This window comes from Astatotilapia calliptera, chromosome 17, assembly GCF_964374335.1.
Source record: "Astatotilapia calliptera chromosome 17, fAstCal68.1, whole genome shotgun sequence".
Taxonomy (NCBI): domain Eukaryota; kingdom Metazoa; phylum Chordata; class Actinopteri; order Cichliformes; family Cichlidae; genus Astatotilapia; species Astatotilapia calliptera.
This window is the reverse complement of record NC_137438.1, coordinates 38,309,350-38,332,065: the sequence shown is the minus strand read 5'-3', so window position 1 is coordinate 38,332,065 and position 22,716 is coordinate 38,309,350. Positions and strand designations below refer to the sequence as shown.

At 40.3% G+C, this 22,716-nt stretch overlaps 1 protein-coding gene across 3 annotated transcripts in view; it reads left to right on the top strand.

The window, feature by feature from the left end:
* Positions 1-8,797, top strand: part of rerg (RAS-like, estrogen-regulated, growth inhibitor) — a 67,475-nt gene extending 58,678 nt beyond the window's left edge. For all 3 annotated transcript variants that reach the window (XM_026146775.2, XM_026146776.2, XM_026146777.2), the window contains exons 4-5: positions 4,017-4,090; positions 6,883-8,797. In XM_026146775.2, coding sequence (XP_026002560.1) covers positions 4,017-4,090; positions 6,883-7,293 — 485 coding nt within the window. In that variant the 3' untranslated portion in view covers positions 7,294-8,797. The remainder of the gene's footprint in view (positions 1-4,016; positions 4,091-6,882) is intronic.
* Positions 8,798-22,716: the final 13,919 nt, after the last annotated feature.

The following is a 22,716-nucleotide window of genomic DNA, read 5'->3' as shown; positions in this document are numbered from 1 at the left end:
AAGGGCACACTGACAGAGTTCATCAACAAACTGGATGGTTTTCACTGTCGACACTGAGACTTTTTTTCCCTGCCTGATCCCAAAACAGCGTAAAGCAGCTGTTTGCACTGTCATTTTTGTTTCTTCCCAAGACCCTTACAAAGGATGGTGAGCCTGCTTAAATCATACCACCAGCACTGCCTCCTGCCAGTGCTTTTATCAACAGATACACTGGGGTGTGGACGTGGACAGATTGGGAGCTGACAGGGAGCTGGCTCCTGAAATAGGCTGTCCCACGAGGCACAGCGTGACTCTGGTTCTCCTTAAGGAGGCTCCTTGTGAATGCAGCCAAACAGCTGCATCAGTTGCTTCCTCCTCTGGCTCCCTGTGACATTTCATTTACATCACACAACACAATTTATCCCCCCCGGAGAGGTGAGCACACCTGGCACACAGCAGAGGGGGCCTTGCAGGACCTGTCATTTTAAACTCTCTCGTGAGATAGAATCTGAACATCAGTCTGACAGGTCCTCTCCATCGCTTCTTGGCTTGGGTTTTTAAAGTAATAAGACCTAATCTTTTTTTAGTCAGAATAAAACATTTGAAATACAGCATTTAATTCGATTGAAGTGATACTTTAGAACTTATCTTCAAAGCTTTTCTTTTAATACGTACTATGAAAGTTCTTTTCATTGGTATCAAATGTGTAGTGCTTTAGGTTCATAGAAAACAGTCTTATGTAGTTAAAACCAAAACATAAATAAATCAAACACCTTAACCTTTTCAATGGGCCCCTTTTGGTGTGTTTTTGACAAACGTCCAGTGCAGTTGTGTAGATCACTCCCTGGAAATCGCACTACTGACACCGACACATTGCCAAATTCTAAAACTTAACTTTCATTTTGTGGAAGTGGCTGGACTTCCAGGGTATGTTGGCTGGTGACTGAAGGGTGTTTCTCTTACTTTTTTAAATGCATTGTATACTTGGACACAGTGGCAATAGAAGCAGATTTCTGCTTTATTAGTCTGAATTCACAGTGTACAGTGAAAGAGGAAAAAAAACTATGACTAAAACTACGCTCCTGGTTGTGATCCTGACCTGTCATGGTCCATAAAGACCTTGGAAGTTTGAGGACTGTAGTGAAATTAAAGCCGGCACAGAGCTCCAGGAATAATCTAAAAATAACTCCCTGCTGAAAGCAGTCCAGGGATGCACACGAAGATGATCTTGAATGAGAGACTGGACAGATTTTTTTATGTTTATGGGACGATTCCCAGAACTTTTACAACTATCATGCCAGAAGAATCAGTAAATATATAAACAGAAGCACAATCGGACTTTGTAGTGTTACAAACTGTTACACAGTTTAGCTGGTTTGAAGTTCATTCCTTCCAGTGTGGGTTTCGTTCCTGTGTGTCATGTTAGCGTGTTCCTCGTGTTTGTCCAGTCTGAAAGGTTCAAACACTCAGTAACAAAATTCTGCAATGGCTTAAATAAAATGCACACTGCATTTTTATGACGTTTGGGAGCAACAAACAAAATAACATTTCAAATTATGTCTAAAGATGAACTGCACAGTCTTTGTGACTGGCACATGGAGTACTTGCTCATTTTAGACATTGGGACAAATGAGTCAGGAATCCTGGACCTCTGTGTACATGATAGCAGAGGTAAGAGATTTTTTGTGAAATCACTCAGAATGCTAGAAGAAAGCATCGGTTTAAGCCCTGTCATGGAAAATGTCATGCGATGGAAAATCCCGGCAGTTTGCCTGCACAAAAAAGGTTTCAGGGAGCCTCGATCCTGCCTGCGAGGTGTTTACAGATGGGATTTTATGACAGCGAAGGGGGGCGGGCAGATAACCTGCTCTCTGACTGAGGTCAAATGAAAGGTCACAGTCACAGTTCACACCTGTGCCGGCAATACAGAGCTCTCATCCTGTTTTTCAAATCACAGAGAGGCGAAGCTCAGACTGTTTTCAGGTCATTGCAAGAGTCAAACTTCACCCTGCAACCAGGAGAGTCTGACAGCATGCTGGGAAAAACCTGTCCCCAAAATGTAAGCAGAAGAGAAAGAGTGTTCTCTCTTCAAGCTACTCAGCATCTGTCTGAACCAGGCAAAAAGCAGTTGTTTTGACCTAAAAATGATGCTCTCCCATCTCAGGCATGAACATGTTTAATACATGGTTCCTCAAAAACAAATGTGGTGCCAATGACAACTAGCTAATGTCTCTAAAGGGAAGCTGTAAACCCAAATGCCTTTGCTCTGACTGTGTCAAACAGGGGGGATTGCACTGCCTGCCTGGCTTTTATCATCAGCAAACAGAGGGTCAAAGTGTAAAGAGGTTTATGACCTGAAAGGACTAGAACTAGAAAATGACCCCATGGTAACTAATAAACAACCCACTGTTGCAGATGAGCTACAGTTGCAGTCATTTTAAGGGTGGAGATTCTGTTTAATTCAATTTTATTTATATAGCACAACACAACAGCAGTCGCCACGAGGCGCTTTACTTTTTTTATTTTATTTTTCAGCAAAAAACATAAGCTTAATCCTTTCTGGCTCCTTAATTGCCAGAAAGGCTAATATGTATTTAGATGTAAATGCGTTAATAACGTCTGTTTAAACACTTTTCAATAACTATTTTCATGTTACCTTGAAATAAAACATCTCCCTCTGCTGTTGCTGCAGCTTACTGCAACTTCTACACGTGTGTACAAAATGTGCACGGAGTACCGGTGTCTGTTACATGCAACTTTGCACCTTAACCAGATGCTTTTGGTAGCCATCAACAAGCTTCACATCATTAAAGATGCATGCATTCCACCCTGGGGAAAAAACAGTCCCAAAAAAAAAAAGCATTAAAAGCCTAAAATTCCCATGACAGTCATCATGCACATGAAGAGTGTATATTAACGTCTGATCACAACCATATATTACTAGCTGGCTAGTAGCATGTAATCATGTTCGTCATTCTGACTGGCTTTTTGTGATGCCCACACTTCTAAAACATTTGCAGTGAAGTCTAAGGAGCTTGAAAAGAAAAGCGTCTGGACTTCTTCAAGCTGCTTGAAGACGTTTCAACTCTCATTCAAGCAGCTTCTTCAGTTCTACAGTCAAATGTGGAGAGTCCCAGATTTAAGCCCTGTGGGAGTGACCCCCCCAAAAGGGACAATGGACCCCCTAATAATCCTCTACCTAATCACACGAGCCAAGGTGTGAAAACGGGTGTAGGTCACAACCAGCCAAGGTTCCTGGTGAGCTCACTGAGAAGCCTAGCCCCACCCTATCATGTGATTTCCTGAGGTCAGATGGCCCAGGATGTAAGTGGGCGTTAAGGTGTCTGGGAAAGGCTCTCAAAACTGGATTATAGATGGCAGACAGTTGGTGTCGTAAGCCCCGCCTCTGTTCAAAGATGGTCGCTCACAGTAGACATAGATGGCGTCTTTCACTCCTCTTTCAAACCATCTGTCCAAAATGGGAACATTTTGGCTGAGAACTTTCACAGACATTTGCAGTACATGTTTGTTTTTTTGTCACATTATGTTTTTACAACTAGCATGAGAGTTTGGAGCCGTCACTTTGAAAGGTATCTGCTATGTGTTTCTGATGTGTTGCGCGTTGTTTTAAGAAGGCTACAGTGATGCAGTAAACTGCGTCAGTCCTGCAAGTTTCCTGAAACTTCTCACCAGCAGCCCTGTCACCAACATATTTTAGATAAAATTACAGCTTAGATAAGATGCAGGGTTTTAGTGTGAGTAAGCTTCTTGCAAACAGTAATCATCACTTTTATGTGTCATCGTCTGAATATTCAAAAGAGTAGTAGGTGGAATTATAATCACGAATGAAAAGAGTATTGCAAACACATTGAAAATCTGCCCGCCCTCACAGTGATACTGATTTGTTAACTCACAAAGAATACATAACGATGAGTTCCACTCTCATGTTAGGAAGTGTCAGTTTTCCAGTAATGACTCACTTTAGTTCTTTTTTTGAATGCTGCATAAAATATTTCCTCACATTTTTTGCCTTGCAGAATCAACATATCGTCATCAAGCCAATATCGACGATGAGGCTGTCACCATGGAGATTCTCGACACTGCAGGCCAGGTGAGACAATTTGTCAGGTAACTTTTTTCAGTAGTTTATCGCCTATGTTGCTGTTTTTGATTACACCGGGTAGTCTCTGGGTGGTAGTGAGATCAAACATTTCATGGCATTTCTTTAGATGTTTGCACAGTTGCAGAGGCCCAGAAACAAGTTGGCAACCTCTCGGCAACTTCCGGTCACAAGGGAAAACTACTCTGGAGTGGTTCTGGAGGTTGCTGGCTGTCGTAGGGTGAAATAAGTTGCCAACAGGGTGCTAAACTAGTTATTGCCTTGCTCGCTAGCAGCCACCTGTAGTTTGTTTGGAAGACACCAGCTTGTCTTGAAACACTCCCCAACTAAGTATGAACTGGAAACACAGAAGGTACACCTCCAAAGTAAAGGTTTTGCCTTATCGCTGAAACCAACAACTTTCAAAAGATGCAACTTTTACTTTGGAGAAGTGTTTGCAACTTCAAGAAACCAGTCATGGGATACACATTTTTCTCTGAGTGTGACAGGTGTTTGGCTGGGCCTTTAGCAACTGATTTCAAAGACACTCAACCTCTGGAAATCACTTACCTACTGGTTGGGCGATACACATTTTTCTTAGGACAGATGTTTGCTGGGAGTCTCCAACCAGTCTCTAGGCCAGGGGTAGGCAACTCCAGGCCTCAAGTGCCGGTGATCCATGATCCATCACAGCTGATTTAAAGGGCTAAATGACTCCTCAGCATTTCTTGAAGTTCTCCAGAGGCCTGGTAATGAACTAATCATTTGATTCAGGTGTGTTAACCCAGGGTGCGATCTAAAACCTGCAGGACACCGGCACTCGAGGCCTGGAGTTGGGGACCCCTGCTCTAGGCCTTTGAGACTGTGACAAAGCCTTTATAACAAAACAAGCATTTATCCACTTTATGAATCATCTTCAGTCCTTATGCCAACTAACTGTCTGTAAAAAATAAAAAAAATAACAAGTCTTTCTGCATCATTCATTTTCACAGTTGTTTCTTTGTGCCAAAAGTAGGTGTACAGCCCACTGTCTATGTCGACTGAAAAAGTGTTTGTCAAGTGTTTTTCAACTCTGAAATGTACTTTAATTAAATATGAATGTGAATGTGATTGAAATAGATGGAAAAGACATCATTCAGTTAACTTGTCCTCTGATTATTCAGGTGTTTTGAAGAATTGTTTGGCTGGATGTGAGAGTGGATGGCACTTAAAGATGTTAATTTCCTGGAGTATAATAGAAGTATTGCCAGGTTTGACCATGAGCGAGAGCTTGCGTAAGTCCTTGGGCTGAAGATAAATATGCTGCACTGCTGCGTAGGTGTTCTGCTGGCGGCCGATTTCCCCTGCGACACTTTAGCCAAGCCATCTCTCTCTCTTGCTCTCATTACAATGTAGTCTATTTTCAGCTGGCATTAGGATGAGGTCTGAATGTTTCCAGACACGACTTCAGTGAATGTCAGACCTCTCACGGCTATGATTGTATCAAAGCATTGTGCTAACTCTTGTAATTTATGGAGGTGGAGTCTTAAGTTCAGAAGGCGGCCAGGTTCACAAACGTCAGACTCATCTGTCCTCTGGAGGAGGAATGCAGTATTTTCAAGTCGTTTTCTGGCATCTGGTACAAGAAAATTACATAATCAAAAAACTTCCTTCCAACAAAATCATTCCTTAATGTTTAAAATGGGTTAGAAATAAATTATTATTATTTATTTAGCATATTTGGATGTATAATTGTGTGTGTGTGTGTGTGTGTGTGTGTGTGTGTGTGTGTGTGTGTGTGTGTGTGTGTGTGTGTGTGTGTGTGTGTGTGTGTGTGTGTGTGTGTATATATATATATATATATATATATATATATATAGTAAATGTGCCTTTTTAAAATGAATATTCATTAAATATATCTAATGTTTTCAGCACCATACTGTATCAGATATATATTGTTTGTATATTATCCACATGCAAAACATTTCCCCCCCCCCATTCAGGTTCCTAATATTCTATTTTTGAAAAATGTGGCCACTCTTCGATAAATTGTTCAGCTTCCTCTGTCGGTAACTGTGAGATCAGAGCCTTTGGGCCTCCATCTAGTCCAAGCAGGTGTTGTGTGATCGGTCATGGATGATTCTGCAGCCACATGATCAAATTAAGAGCACATGCTCGAGTGTTTGCATTACACAGATGGCTGCAGAATTCAATGTAGGGCTTAAGAGGGTGTGGCAGAGTGCAAAGATAATGTTAGGAACTAAACATGATTCTTAGATCAGAAAGGACTACACGTCTTTTTATGTTTAAACACAAAAAGAGCTAAAAATGTATATGCATATTAAAGAAGCTGACTGCAGCCTGTTCTGTTTAAATAATATTTGAGTCAAAAATATTAAATGAAAAGTTTTCTTGGTGGGAAAATTAGAGAGAAACTACATTATCAACATAAATCTACAAACAGGAAAATGCTAATATGACTTTTACAGCTTCACTGGACCCAAAGGTAAAGGCAGCACATCTGAAATTCCCCAGCTGCTCCGTCTGTTATTTTTACCTGAGATTTTCTTTGGTTGGTGTTTTATGATAATTTTACAGTAAAAAAAACAAGACAAAAACAAAAAGCTACAGTTGTTTAGCTTAATTTAGGAACTGGAAACAGGAACTGCTAACATGGATTTGTTCAGCAAAGTCTCTACAGACTTAAAGCTTCACACATAAAATAGATATGAATCATTATTACATCATCATTTTATTTAAAAACATGGGAAAATCTGTAAAACTCTAAATCAGCTTCAGCACCATGTGTCTTGTCTTCTTCTCAGGAGGACATCCAGCAGAGGGAGGGTCACATGCGTTGGGGTGACGGCTTTGTCCTTGTGTATGACATCACGGATCGGGGAAGCTTTGAGGAGGTGGGGCCGCTCCGAAGCCTCCTAGAGGAGGTGAAGAAACCGAAGAACGTTCCTCTGGTTCTGGTGGGCAACAAGTCTGACCTGGACCACGTCCGGCAAGTCGGTACAGAGGAAGGAGAGCGGCTGGCAGCCGAAATGGCGTGTGCCTTCTACGAATGCTCTGCCTGTGCCGACGAGGGCGGCGCTGTGGCCGAGGCGTTCCACGAGCTCTGCAGAGAGGTGAGACGCCGCAAAGCTGTTCAGGGAAAAGCCAGACGCCGCAGCTCCACCACTCATGTCAAACAGGCCATCAACAAGATGCTGACCAAGATCAGCAGCTAGGGAAGAGCCATGGTACCGCCTGATGACAGGAACAAAAATTGCTTTTCTCGCTCAAATGTTTTGGACCATCAGTGGACGATGACTGATTTAAGTGTGAAATGTGTTCTTCTGTTATTCTCTAATTGTTATTCGATGAAAAAAAATAAAATCCAAGTGCACTGTCTTTTCAGGCTGTAAGAGACAACGAATGACACTTGGCTTGGGAGCCATAAAAGATGATTTCTCATTAATAAAAAACTGAAATGCTTTTGGATTGAGATGACAGACATTGATGAGTCATGTCGACTAGCTAAGACAGGAGTGGGCAATCTCAGTCCACGAGGGCCGGTGTCCCTGCAGGTTTTAGATCTCACCTTGGGTCAACACACCTGAATCACATGATTAGTTCGTTACCAGGAGAACTTCAGGACATGTTGAGGAGCTAATTTAGCCATTTAAATCAGCTGTGTTGGTTCGAGGACACATCTAAAACCTGCAGGGACACCGGCCCTCGAGGACTGAGATTGCCCACCCCTGAGCTAAGATCACAAAGGATCAGGAACATGGCAAGGTTCTTAATTTTTTTCTTTTATTCTTTCATCAAACAAACTGACATATTAAACAAACCAGAGAGTATCCAGAAAATGATTCATGCACGCTCTCCTATTTAACATGCAGGGAATCCAAAACTTTGACATTGCACAGTAAGATTTAGAGTTTCCTGTTTCTATCTCATGTGCAGGGGGCTGTTGTACTATTCTGTCAGCAGCAGTCAAAGAACTTCAGGAGCAGAGGACTCCTTTTAGATAAACGTAGATCTACTGTGTTTCACTCATTTTGGTTCCAGACAGATCTACAAAGCTGTCCGTCTCTGTCTTGCAAGCAATCCTTACGATCAAGTCTACGATGTTCCTTTGACATTAGCTGTCAGGGTGTGTGCGTTGGTCCAGGACTCATGAACTGAACATTTTTCCCCTCAAGGAACCCAAAGCACCGCAGGTTTGGAACGTCTTAAAGCTAATATGCATACAATATCTGTTGTTTTCTCTAAATCAGGGGTGTCCAACTCCAGGTCTCAAGGGCCGGTATCCTGCAGGTTTTAGCTCTCACTCTGGCTCAACACACCTGAATCAAATGATTAGTTCATTACCAGGCTTCTGGAGAACTTCAAGACATGTTGAGGAGGTCATTTAGCCATTTAAATCAGCTGTGTTGGATCAAGGACACATCTTAGGACACCGGCAGGACACCGGCCCTCGAGGCCTGGAGTTGGACACCCCTGCTCTAAACAAAAGGAAGCACCATCACATACTTGGGATGTTCTTCACGGCGATAATGTTAATACTGTAAACTACAGCATGTTCAACAGAATATATAGCCTTAAGCACTGCTGTGTCTTAGGTGTGTACAGAACCAAGAGTCATCTATAATAGAATATACTGTAATTGTAGAAATGTGATATCTATGTGAACTTCTCTGATGAAACTAATCAGCTGTGCACTTACAATAAAAGACTGACATATCACACCAGTTTTTCCTGTTGGTCATAATTGATGCAAATGTCCTCAGTGGCTGCAGAAAATTTAAGAGAAGCACTTAAACAGTTTCAAATAATCATCACTGATTGGTACAGATGCTTCCAAGCAGATCATTAAAAGTCAGGATGCACACCATCAAATGTCACATTTACATATTAGTCTCCAAACACAAAATGCTGCTTTTATTTGTTAAAATTATGAAATATTCAAATGATGAAAGCCTGTATCAGCTGCGATCAAAGGGGATGGAGACATTGCTGATAGCTGACATTCGTATAAGTTCAAATCTAATCGTTAACATAACCATGGATTTTCAAATTAAAAGATGTGAATACGTCCAGTTCCAGTAGTTTTCCACAGTGTCTCTCTTTCATTAGAAGAAACCTTAATGATGTAACTCAGACGCTCCACCACAGCTCTTACTTTGGTGCTGTACTGCAGACTCTGGTAATGTCTCGACTTAGAGAAAAGGCTGTAAAACCGATGTTGATTAAGTCTACTGGCTCACATGAACCACAGTGGCTTTGTGTCCAACAACGATGGTTACCTCAAGTCCAATTTTTACACTTTAAAAAGAGTCAGTTTCTTCTCTTTGGCAAACCAGTTCTGGTTCACAGAACCAGATTCCAGCATCACTGCAACTGGGCAACAAAGCCTGACCCGTTTAAACTCAGTGTCTCAGCTTGGATTAGCATGCTTTTAATGCACCATCCCCATATGTATTTCTTCGTGTAGTACATGAATTTACAGGCAAGGTCCTGGCTCCTAGCTAACAGCTAGCTAGCTAGAACTAACATTATTGGCAGTTCTTGTTGGAGACAAAGTATCTGAATTTCAGGAGCAGGACCACGCCTCCAAACACACTCCTTCCGGTTCTTATCTATATATGTTCCCCCAGTTCTACAATCTGTTTGTTCTTGTTTACGTGCCCCACCCTCCCTACCCTTTTCAATTCTTTAACTTCTGTTTAGTGCATGGGGATCTGCCAGGTCCCGGAGCCGCCGCCAGTCCCCTTTCAGGCCTTCCCCAAACCGCAGCTCAATTCATGTCCAAGCCGTTCACCTTTATCTACTAAAATGCTGTCAAACCTAAAATGAGGACGTGGGCCAAGTGAGTGAACTAGCTATATACACCTTCAACAGGCTGTACATTGTTTGGTGTACACTTCCATTGTTGTATGTAGCCAAGATGGCAGTCGCTGAGTAATAAGGTGTTTCATGGGTAACATTTTAACCTTTTCTGTTTTTTTGCACACCATCTGATACTTGCAAATTATCCATAGTAATGCTTAATTTTACCCACCACACATGCAATCTAAGCATCAGGTATAAAATTTGAGAACTGCCGCTTTTGCTGTAAACCTCTGGCTTACCAGTCAAATAGCAGTTTTCATTCATTTCTTTTCAGGTTTGACATTTTGGATATAAAATATAATTTCTTTTTGTACTATTAGACATTTACTGTAATAATTTTACTTTATCTTATTAGACTTGGGTGGAACGTTGCCATGCATTAAATCTTGATTAGTGTGTTTGTGACCTCCATGTATAGACTGATGAACAGTGATTTTGTGTCACCCTCACTGCAAATGCTGCCTAGATTAGTACACTAGGGTTCTTGTAGCGCTTTGTTTCAGCAGTTATAAAACATTTGTTATACCTGCTCTTGTTTTCCTGCAGTTCTAGATTAAGAAGGACCACGTCGAAAAGCTTTTCTTCCATATGCGATATAGCAGCCAAGAAGCTCAAAGTCAACACATCTTTGACATTCTCCTGTGTTAAAAAAGGAAACTTGTCACTGAGCACACCCTGTTACTTCAGACAGACTGTAAATGAAGCAGAAAGGAGTGGCTCAGCGATCTGGCAGATAATTACTACAGTGGGAAATCTCATAATAACCCAGGAAAGGAGCCACAGGGTTCCTTCTTATCCTGACCAGCAGGAGAAAAGAGCATTTTATGGTTTTGCCATCCCTGCTGTTGACATTATTTAGTTACTTTTAATTTAGTGATTAAAGGTGATACTTCACTGTGAACTGGGACAGTGCATTAATAGGACTGAAGTCCACAGTTAAGCACAGGAATGTGAGTATTCAGTGCTGATTTGGAGTTGCTATTAAACCCACAGTGATAATAGCAATGATCTAATGCAGTGGTTCAAACCTTTGCTGGCATGCCCCACTTCACCACCCTGTGATCTAAGATGAACAGTAGTGAAATCAGCACCACAGCATCATCAACCTCTGTTTTAATCATCTCCCCTTAAAAAATTAAATTCACTCTACGTAGTTCCACTTTATATTTCTCTCCTGTTCACCCACAACTCACCTCACCACCGCCCCACAGTTTAAGAACCAATGTAACTAAACAGCAACAAGGCTGAAGCATTGGACTTCAAGATGCTAAAATCCATCCTAAAGCCGAAGGGAATCATTAATGATGATTCTTCAAACCGCCTCCTTGTGTTAAAATACAGATAAGTGAAGATTCAGCAGAGCTGGTCAGAAAACACAGCAAAAGGAAGGGGAGATGACTGCTGAACTTGTGTGCCTTCTCCTTATGCCGTTACGCTGCAGTGCTGCGGAAGTTGGTCGGGTTGTGAACTGTTGGTACTCCCACACGGATCACGCTGACACCACAGTATTCTGCTTCTGGATGGATGAGGCAGTGTCAGTGGCAGCCAAGGAGATTTGTGACTGCAACTTGCTTTTTGTGTCTTAGATTAGTGTGTGTGTGAGAGGAGGTGGGCCACACGAAACTGAACTATGGATCAGCAAATACGCTTTCACACAGCATTTTTTCCGGGATGTTTGTGGGGTGCAGGGGGGAACCAAGAGCAAAGCAGGTGTGGCTCCCAAAGGAAATCGCTTTATCTGATCATAAATAAATGCCACAAATACACAGTAGAAAATTGGCAAGGAAAACACTGCACATGTTGGGGACAACTTTTTTGCCAGCGGGTGGACAGCTGCTTCTTGTGCTGCTTCACAAAGCTCGCTGAAGCTAACTGTGGAGGCAGTGAAACAAACCTTTGGAATAAATGGGAGACCTCCCCACACAGCACTCAGGAACTGTCATGCAAAAGGTAGCACAGTGGAGATGAGGAGCAGGGTTTAAAGTATAGAAAGATATTTTAACAATCGTTTTGCTCACCACCGCTGTGAAAACCAATTCTCCTCTGTAGGAAAACAAAAGAAATCACAATTTTACGATAAATGGATTCATCTTTCTCCTTGGTTGCTGCTGGGGACGGGGAGACAATCACTTCCCACTACAACGGTGATTTCTGCTCAGTAACGAGCTGTCGACACTCCTGACACATGAGAATACGATGTAAATTTAATTTAAAGTCGCAAGGTTGAGGCCAGAATTTGTTCATTTCAGGTTCAGAGCAGACGTCTGTGGGAGCTGCAGTCCTTTGACAGACACAACAGAAACGATCAAAGCAAAGTGTTGTCACAGTGAGCTGTGTGGCTGGCAGTGGTTGGGCCCAAGCGCAGGACTCAGAGATGGAATTTTTAACTTAAAGGCAGCAGCTTTATTTGCTGGCAAAACAAACTTGGCAACACAACACATGAGTACTGAGCAAAAACAAAACTCAAACTAGGAGAGTTTAACTAAACTGGGAATACATGGCGTAGCATATCATAACCTGACGACACAGGACGAGGGATGAACACACAGCTGGGAAAATGCACTCATGATGAGACACGGGGAAGCAGAACTGAAACCATAAACATGGGACAAGGACTACAAAAGTAAAACAAGAAACTGAGACAAAGCACCAAGACGCAGACTGGACACTAAGACGTGGAAACATAGGAACCTGAAGCCCAGAGATGATACAAAACAGAAACCACAATCCAAGGACTGAAGATGTAACATAAGCAGAAAAGCATAAATCATAATAATAATAATCAGAACTATCAGTTCACCAATAAACACAAAGCACTGGGTCCATGACCCAGTGCCGTGACTAGGGCACTCCACATGTTTCCATAGGGAGGACTTCATTATCAACGTGCAGACAGCTGAGTGTTTAAATATGATTGAGGTCAAGGTTTTATGTCATGTAGGGGGGAAAGTCATGCACCTGCTCAGTTACCAGTTTACAGTATACGAGGAAACTGAGCATTTTTCATTACAGGATAACTTTTTTTTTTTAATCCATCACAATACATTATTTATAATGTTTTTAAATTTCAAAACCACCACGTTACTTTAAGCTTCTTGTCACAACAGAAGCGCATTTGAGAATTTAGCTAATTAATCTGTAGGGCATTAATCCCAAAACTGTTTGCAAGTCGCTCTAACATTATGTAATCACACTCACATTTCTATGGAAGCTCTCCAGCAGTGCACGGTGCCGTGAACAGTCCGGCTCAGGCTCTGCCAGCTTCAGTGTGCAGCTAACTGGCCCCCATGGCAGCAGAATATCCCAAGAACACAATCCCCACATCCACAAAACCTCATAAAACACAGTTAATAATGGTGATATGAATACAGCTAGCAGGCAGTGATTAGACCGGAGACATTAATGGAGCTACCACGAGCTTGTTGAAACAATTATGAAGCTTTTTAAAATCTCACTTTAATCAGATTTGATTGGTGTCTCAATATACAGTTTCATGTCCTACTGAGCAGAGGAGCAAAAAAATAAAAGCTGTTGAAAATACTCATTTCAAAATTGAGACACTTCTGTGCGAAGGGACTATAATAGTACTCATTAGAAAAACATACAGAATTTAACTTCCAGGCACTTAAGCCAAAAAGCAAAAAGGAGGAGATCACGTTTAATCGGTTATAACACGGGGTCAGAAATATATGTTCTGACATGTGTGGTATCCACAGAAACCTCTGAATCTCAGCTAAAATCTCATATAAACACTTTCTACAACCACCAAACAAAACGAAAACAAGCCATGATTAAACGAGCAGTTAAGTAAATGTGCACATGTCTGCTAAACAAACAAAACCGAGCCAGAAATCCTTCAAACTTCACGTAACCGGCTATAGAAAGGCTGGTTATCTTCCAGAGCTAGTACTGACTCCAAACACCAAGTTTCACCACGATCAGACCAAAATTCACTGAATGAGCCACAAAAGAAGACCACACAAACACAAATGCGCTAAAACAGAAATTGGCTTCCGATTTCGTTATTTTCATCGGTAGCCGTTAGCCACGTGATTATCAGCAGTTACCTGCCCAGCTGCATCAGAGACTTTTTCCATCAACAAGCTCCATTTTAGACCCACCTGCAGACACCTGGACAGACGCCACATGAAGTAAATTTGTGCCCAGCTGAGATTTGACCTCAAAACTTCTGATTGGTTGAAGTGACCCGAAGTGTCACCGTTACTGTGATCCTATTGGCTCAGGTGGTGTCAATCATGGAAATTGACCAAAAGAAACCAAAGTTACAGCCTCTCAGAGCTTAAAGGGCCAGAGGACGGCAGAAAAGGGCCATTGCCATGTAAATGTGTGGTTAATTCTTCACAAATATATATTTAAAAAAAAAGCATTTTTAGGTACGGAAGAGGATTAGGGCCACTGGAAAAAAAAGTCAGAATTCTGACTTTAATCTCAGAATTCTGAGATTAAAGTCAGAATTGTTTTGTTTTTTTCCAGTGGCCCTAATCCTCTTCCGTATTTAGGCCTGTTAATAAAATTAAATAATTTCTGCTCTTTAATACCTAAAAAATTAAACTGGCATGGTGTCCATTGTGTGCCAGAGTTGGACATTTTTTGTTCAACGTCTGGATATTCATGTATTTACGGTGCAGTAATTTTTCACTGTTTCAGGTTAGAAACATAAATCTTTGCACAGATGATGTTTATATGTTGGTTACTTAATTTCTGCAATGAAATGTGAACTGAGGCATATTTTTAAAAGAGTTATATGCTAAAAAAAAAAAAAGTAAATTAAAAAATTAGGTGAGGATAAAATCTACTAACTTTTTCTGTGTTCCAGTCTCAGTACCTTTGACACAGTAATATTTGCTGCAATAATTACACCTCTGATGAAAGTTCACAAGAGTCAGCTTTATTTTGATACCAAGATTGTAAGCACAGAGTTTGTAATTGCAGAGAAATAATGAATTAATTTTGGGCATTTCATTTTTGAGCAGGAAGCTCAGAAACCACTTTGGGGCTTAAGAGGTTAAAAGTTAAGGTAGACCATTGGAAACAGTCCACTGGAGGTAAACATATTCCAATAAAAACACTTACAGACTGATTTTTACCTCTTTACAGTTTTACAAAGCTAGACAAGGTTTAACAGTGACTCTACACACTTATTACATATTTAGTTTTTTTTTCACTTTAGTTGTCTTTATTGCTTTATTGTCTTTATTGTCTTACTGATCACTAATTTCCCATTGCCATAGCCAGACACTTGCTCAGTCAGTGGACAACAAAGCAGCAATGGTTCAAAGACTGATCTTTAGCAGCAGATGCTGAATAAATGTTTTTTTTAATCATACAGATGGAAGAATTATTATACAGAAAGTAGTACTGATGCGACACACAAGGGAAAATTATACATTTCCAATACTAATTGCATTCAGCAAAACCTCTTGGAAAGCACGCTAATCTTGCTGCTCATATCTCTGGAGCAAAAATAACTCTCATATCCTTCGATGCTGATATCCCCAGACATCCTGTTTAGATATGCAATCATGGGGAAAATGAGCTCTGCAGTGATTCAGCACACGCTTATAAAACAAAATAGATGTACAGCATTACCGAGACACAACAGATTATAATTTATTATATGAATCAATTACAAATCAGTAGACGTGAGTTCGGACGTTCAGATGTTATTTTTATGTTTGGTAGCAGACGTGCTGCCCTGACCTCGGTGATTAAATTTTCCTTCACAAAGTGGAGAGAGAAGAAAAAAACAGGATAGTTTCATAGTGGAGGAAATGAAAGGCGTGCAGAGAGGGGTAATGTTCCCTCTGTAAACAAATCGACTCTTCAAAGCTCTTCTTTTCTCTTCACTTTGTTCTCTTGGAAATACCCCGTGATTCCTCTGAGAACGGGTTGGTGACACGCTGTTTAATTTAAACTTTAAAGAGTTTGTTTCCAAAAATGATAAAAAAAGAAAAACGTCATCAACTCAGATGTTTTTCAAATGTCGTACGGAGTCGTAAGCGTGAAAAAAAACTGTTTTTTTCTAATACAGCCATGTGAAACGTCAAATGTGATTTTAACAGGTGTTAATATAATTTTAGATGAACAAGGACATGTGACATATTACACTGTGCCATTTAATTTAACAGAAATAAAAGCATAATCCAGAAGTGGACTGCTTTCATAGAGATCTAGAGAGTAAGTAACACCCAAGCGCTGCTGATCAAATCTATTCGCTGAAGTGATCATCAGCAAGCGTGAGCGGCTCTATGAAAGCAGACATTTTTGGCAGTTTGCTTGAGCATTCAGCTGTCTGTTAACACAATCCAAAGGAGGAAAACACTGATCTTAGAGAGGCATTTATTGCTGTTCATCTATCTGAGATGGGTTAAAAGGCCATTTCCAAACAATATGCAGTGCATGGTTCTACAGTGAGAAAGCTCATACACAAGTGGAAAACATTCAAGACAGTTGCCAACCTTCCCAGGAGTGGACGTCCCCAAGGTCCGATCAAACAGTGCTCAGAGGAGCTGCAAAAAAACTTTAAGAGCTGCATCTCAGACTCTACGAGCCTCTGTTACTTTGTTATAAATTAAAGTTCATGACAGTACAGTTAGAAAAAGACTAAATGTGTAAGGCTTGTTTGAAAGAGTTATGAGCAAAGAACCTCTTCTCTCCAAAAAGAACACAGCAGCAGACGTTAGCTTTGCAAAGTTGGATTTGCACAACAGCAAGATTTCTGGAACAGCCAAGACCAAAGTGAAGATATTTGGACGGACATGATGCACAGAGCATGAATACCAAAGCTCAGCAGCAAATCTGAAAAAACAGAGTACCAAAGTGTTGCAATAGCCCAGTCAAACCTGATGAAATGTTGTAGTGAAACCTTAAAAGAACTGTGGATAAATTAATGCCCAACTTCAAGTTTCAAGTTTTATGGTCATATACAGATAAACAGTGTAACCACTTCTTTGGCTCGTGCTCCTCAGCTTTGCATGAGCATGTAGAAAGTGTGCCGTTATATTTAAGAAGAAATTAACAAGAAAATTGTGGTAATAATAATAAAATATAATAAAAACAAAATACTACAGTATTAAATTTAGAGAATTTGAGACAATTGTTGGTATTTACAGTTTGTGCAAAAACTTGTGCAATGAGCATTTAAGAAATATTTGTTGAAGTGACCGTGTGTAGAGTCCTGTAATTGTCGTGTGTGTAATGGTGTGTACAGAATGTCAGCAGTTCTACAGCCTGGTGGCTTGTGGGTAGAAACTATTCCTGTGTCTGCTAGTGCAGGTCTGAATGCTCCTGAACCGCCTGCTGGACAACAGGAGTGTGAAAAGTGAACTTCAATGACTTTGTAAAGAGGAATTGGCCAAAATTCCTCCACAATTATGTGAGACACTGAAAGTCATACACATAACCATCACCAGCTATTATTAAATAAATAATGACACAGTGTTAAAAGTCACTGCTGTTCACCTGAGGATGTATTCAAGCACCAGGTTATTATTTTTATTGTGTCTTGATACATACAAAGAGAATGTACTTTCTTTTTCATGTGACTGTATAATGAATACAATGACAATCTTCAAATGTGTAAAGCTTTTACATGAGGGTTGAAAATGACCTTTGATGGAGGTCGAACACTTAATTTTCAATAGAAATATCAACATATCTCAGCGATTTAAGGCAACTTTATGAACTTGATTGATGATTGAACACATATTTACAAATTAAAAGAAAAATATGAACTTTTGATCCCTATAATGAGGGGGTTGAGTGTTGTGGACGCGTCTCTCCAGTAACACCATCAAAACTTTAAATGAGGAAACATCTTTTAGTAGAATGGTGCACCATGAGTTTCTTTGAAAGGGTCATGAGTTAGAGATGAAACTCGTGAAACTGCAGGAGGCTTTACTAACACTTTACAAAACCCACCTCTAAGTCAGTTTAATGACCTTTGAAGTGACAGAAACACATCTGTGTGCTTCTGAATAGCAACCACTTAACCTCTCCCGCTTTCCACAAACCACCACCACCCTACCTGCTCATTTTTCTTTACTGAAATATGTCTTAGCTGTAAAAACAGGGAGCACGTCACACAAAGGAAATAAAATTCCAGCTCAAGAAGTGCCTAAAAATGGTCTTGCACTGATAGTTTGTTCAGTTTTTTGTCCATATCTATACACGCGCCGGACACAGGGTTCAAAATTTCTCCCGATGATTTGGTCTTTTGGTGTTTTTCATGTGTCAGTTTCTTGTTGTGAAAGTGATATAAAGGATGTATAGCCCAGTGACAGGAACACTCCTTCCTACTGTAGAATCACAGAAACGTCAGCAGAGATACAACAAAGTCTGGAGACAAGAGTAGAGGACTTCCATCTTTCTGTGCTTTATGAAGCATTGCAGTTGCCATGACAACCAAGGCCTTTCCTTGTTTTAAAGGGATTCACTATGGTGACCGAGGCATTGTTGTACTGTGGGCAGGTCTGAGAGGATACAGCAGGGTTTCTCACATGTACACTCGCTCAAGTGTGCAAATACAGGACACGTCGGCGCATGGGTGCACATCCACCTACACATATGTGTTCAAACAGGGGTTAAATGATGTCCAACTGTAACAGGTTAGACAACTGAATAAAACAGAGTGATGGTTAAATATAGATTTGAAATCAATGCCCTCTTTCCTGCAGGCTTCCTAGTTACACACTTTGACTTGTAGCTTTCACGAGAAAACATGACAGTCATCAGAGACAAATAAAACATTTCCCAGCATTGGACACACCATTTTGGACACAGCATTTGTGTTCAGCCTTAACATAGTCAAATATGTAATTTGACTATTGTGATAGATTAGTTTTATCATGATATAAAACAGGGATTGCGAGTCGTTTTGGACACTGACAAGTATTTAACTCAACCCACTGCAGAAGTGACAAAACTGCAGTTCCTCAGTTTGCCACTTGAGGCTACTTCCAAAAGTGAGTCATTCCTTAGTCTCCTTTTAAAATGCCCAACTTTAGGGAGGAAACTGAGGGTTAAAGTGGTGCATTGCAATTTCACCATCTTTTTCTGTTGGAGCTTTTTGAAACATTTCTTACGGATCCACTTTTAAGATGATGTAGCTGCAGGACACACCTCCGCTGACTCTCAGAACAAACTTTAAAATACGTAACAGTTTTACCAAATTGTGTTGAAGTTAAATAGTGTATGGCATGCTTTTTCATGAATACTGCTGTCATGTTTTGTGCAGGAAGAAAAGGTCATAACTGGATTTTGTAAGCACAGAGGGAAAAAACAATCCATCCATTCTCTTATGATACAGTCTATGCAGAGAGCATAAACTCAAACAAATGTTTGAGCGAAACTTGTTCTGAAAACTGTGATGCTACATTCTCACAGTTTCATACAGGACCTGTTTATGTATGATCCTCTAGCAGCAGCTTTTTGCACCACTGCAGTGCTTGCGTGTGTGTTCAAACAACATTGATGCAAAATGTAATAATTATTTGTGCAGTTTTCACGTGTTGATGTTCCATTTGTTGCTAAGCAACACCTTCTTGCCTCTTTCCTCTTCACATTTACCTGGACAAGTCCCATTCTGATGCTGCTGGATTGAAGCTGTTCATGCTTTGAAGCATCCTGTGCAATACCGGACTGATGTGCTGGCAAGTATATTTTTAAAAACTGAGAACGATGACAGTACCCACTTTACACAGTTTTCTTTTTCATATTATTCCTTTAAAAATGTATACCAGGGGGCGCTTTAATGTTTCTTTATTGTACTGTGTCATGACTTAGACAGATCCCAACTGCACCACACATCTATTGTAACAGCGCCCTAAACTCAATAAGATGTAATGCTGGCATGTTAGGGAAAATAAGTGAAGTTGAAAATACTTTGGTCTGTTATCTTGCAGGTAAATCACTCCCAGTTTCCATCCTTAAGAGACAGACTGGTGCCACTATTGTCTGAGACAGCACTGACTTGTTTTCCAGGAGATGCAAATGAAGATGTGTGAAGGTGCTTTCCCTGAAACATGATGAAGGCTTAAATATCCTTAAACAGTTAGGAGGGGTGGACTGGGTATAGCTGAATGGACAATGCCCCCTACTGGCCTACTGGTTTAATCAATTTACTGTGGAAATGTGTAAAGACCCTTTGATTCCTGCCCCAAACAGCATTTGGAGGTAAGAGGTGAAGAGTAATTTAGTTACATCTATTTTTCATCGATATTTGCACACTACAGTGTGGTGGGAATGGATTTCTTTGCAGCCAGTGGAGGCTGCAGGCAGGCAGGCAGGGACCTGCGGCTGATAAAAGATTGGACATTCCACCTTAAGAATGCAAGAAATTACACTGGCAGCAGATTACCATCAGGCTGCCAGTGGTCTGGTATGCAACTGTGGTTCGTGAAACAACTGAGAGCTGCAGAACAAAGAGTGAGAGCAGGCACCGGGTGCTGTGAGAGGTCAGAGGTTCATCGTAGGGAAGAAAGTTTAACACCTTTGTGAAGATAACATAAATCAGCATGTGGGATGAATTCTTGGGGAAGAATTAGGTTGCAGTCTCTGCCTCTTTAAATCAGTTGATGTTAAATGCAGCCGGGATGATCTGCAGAACACAAGCCTGTCATCTCTTTGATTTCATACTAAATAACTCGAGGAGCTTCAAATCCCAAGAAAACAGACAGGTAAAAGAGTTTGTTAACCCACTGTGTTTCGAGTTTAAAATGCTTTATATTAACTGGGACGTGTTTCATGAGTGTTACATGTCACCTGGATGTACCAGAGTGGGAACTTTGAATTAGAACGAGTTAGAAAAGGACATTTTTACTGTTTTTAACTTGTACTGTGTCTTTTACCTGTATTGCTATGTATCGCTTTTATTATTATTATTTTTTTATCTTTTTAGTTTTAAATAGTTGTACAGCACTTTGTTTGAAAGCGCTTTACAAATAAAGTTATTATTATTATTATTATTAGTTATTATTAGTTTGTTTTAAAGGTACAGTAAGTAATTTTTAGGTAATTTAATAGGAAAAGGGGAATGTTGTACCCATAAAAATACATTAATAGTGTGCAATTGCATCTTCCAACACACTGATGTATTCAGAGAAACTATTTTTAATCCATTAAAAATACACAAGCGGGCTCCGATTTGTAGAAGCTAATATGCTGCCATCTTACTGTGGCTGAGACAAACATCATCATCTCAGCCACAATAATCGTGTTATTGTATCTGGCTACCTCCATATTAGCGTTTCGGCTTCTGTCATATAAACAGTAAATCATTCACTTTGTATTTGTTGTAACCATCTTCTCTATTGGGTTGCAAGATTGTGGTGTTCTTACTGACACATTGTTTATATTGCAGTGAAGTATGTGAACAGTATAGGTAGTGGGTTTCTTTCTTAAAGTTATGGAACAGTCAAGCTGCTATACACACACCCCACCAATATTACTATACTGTGTAAGTAATTTTAAATAATTAGATATTTGATTATCTTTTTGACAAACAAATATTGTAGTTGGAGGTAAAGTCAGTCTCTTTCTTGTCCATGATGTTGTGTCATGTAAATTTTATAAATTCAGTACCAATGAGTATTTTTACTATAAAAAAAGGAGATAAAACGATGAGTGTGTAATGTGAATGGGGTCACTCACAGTGATTGATGAACACATAGTATTCCCTTTAGGTTAAAAGCTCAAAGGTTCTCTTTTTTGTTTTTATAACCTACAATAGAAAAACAGTAGTGACTAGGCGATGTACACAGAGCTGCTCAAGAGCCACATAATGCTTTCAGCATACGGTGGAAATGAACCGCAATAGAAACACAACTCTAACTGAAAGCCAGTGCTGATCAGTGTCTGCTTGATGTGGAAACATGTGCATCATTTAATCAGTGGTGTTGGTAACGGTGTCATAAATATTTGTTCGTACTTTTTAGTTTACGGGCAACAGGGCTCATCACTTCATCATGACTAGATGCACGGAAAAAAATATCCTCATGAACTTTCTTTGTATTTGTTAACCTAACATCGCAGCTTTTATTTGGACCTGCATACTTTAAGTAACACTACCAACTACATCGGTACAAGAAGAAGTGTTCAAAATTTGTTCTAAGTTCAGACATTTTACACGCCTACATCTGTTTACACTTTATTCTAGTGCGCCAAAGTGATTAAAAAAGGGGGAAAAGAAATACTGTAGTTTGAATTTAAGGTTGGCCACAAAAATACGATCGTCTCAGTTCAGTTCTTCTCGAGTACTTTACTCCTTAAAGCTGGGCTTTCGAGTCTGGCAGTCACATTCGGTCGTAAAGTAGTAATACCTGAATGATGATCGTGCTGTTTGAGAATTTATAACACGTTCGTGTGTGCTCAGTGACATATTCACAGCTGAGTGTGTTTAATATCATCTCTTAACACAATTAATTTCTGGACCTGACGTGAAGTGGGCAGCAGATGAAAAGAAGCACTGGATGCCGGCAGGTTTCTTTCTCCTTGGCCTTGTGTTGCCAGACAGCTTTTAACACCCTGAGCATCATGCCAAGAGAAATATAAAAAGGGTAATAATCCAAGATGAAAGGATTTTGGGATTATCGCTACATATTCTGAAAGTTGCGTTTTTCAAACAGGGCTTTTAAAAGTACAGTAATAGCCAAACGTTCTGTTTCAATGACCATAAATGGAGAAAAAAAACCTTCAAATCTGATCAAGTGGAGCTCAGCAGATGACTGATAGAGACTGGAATGCACGGCAACAGG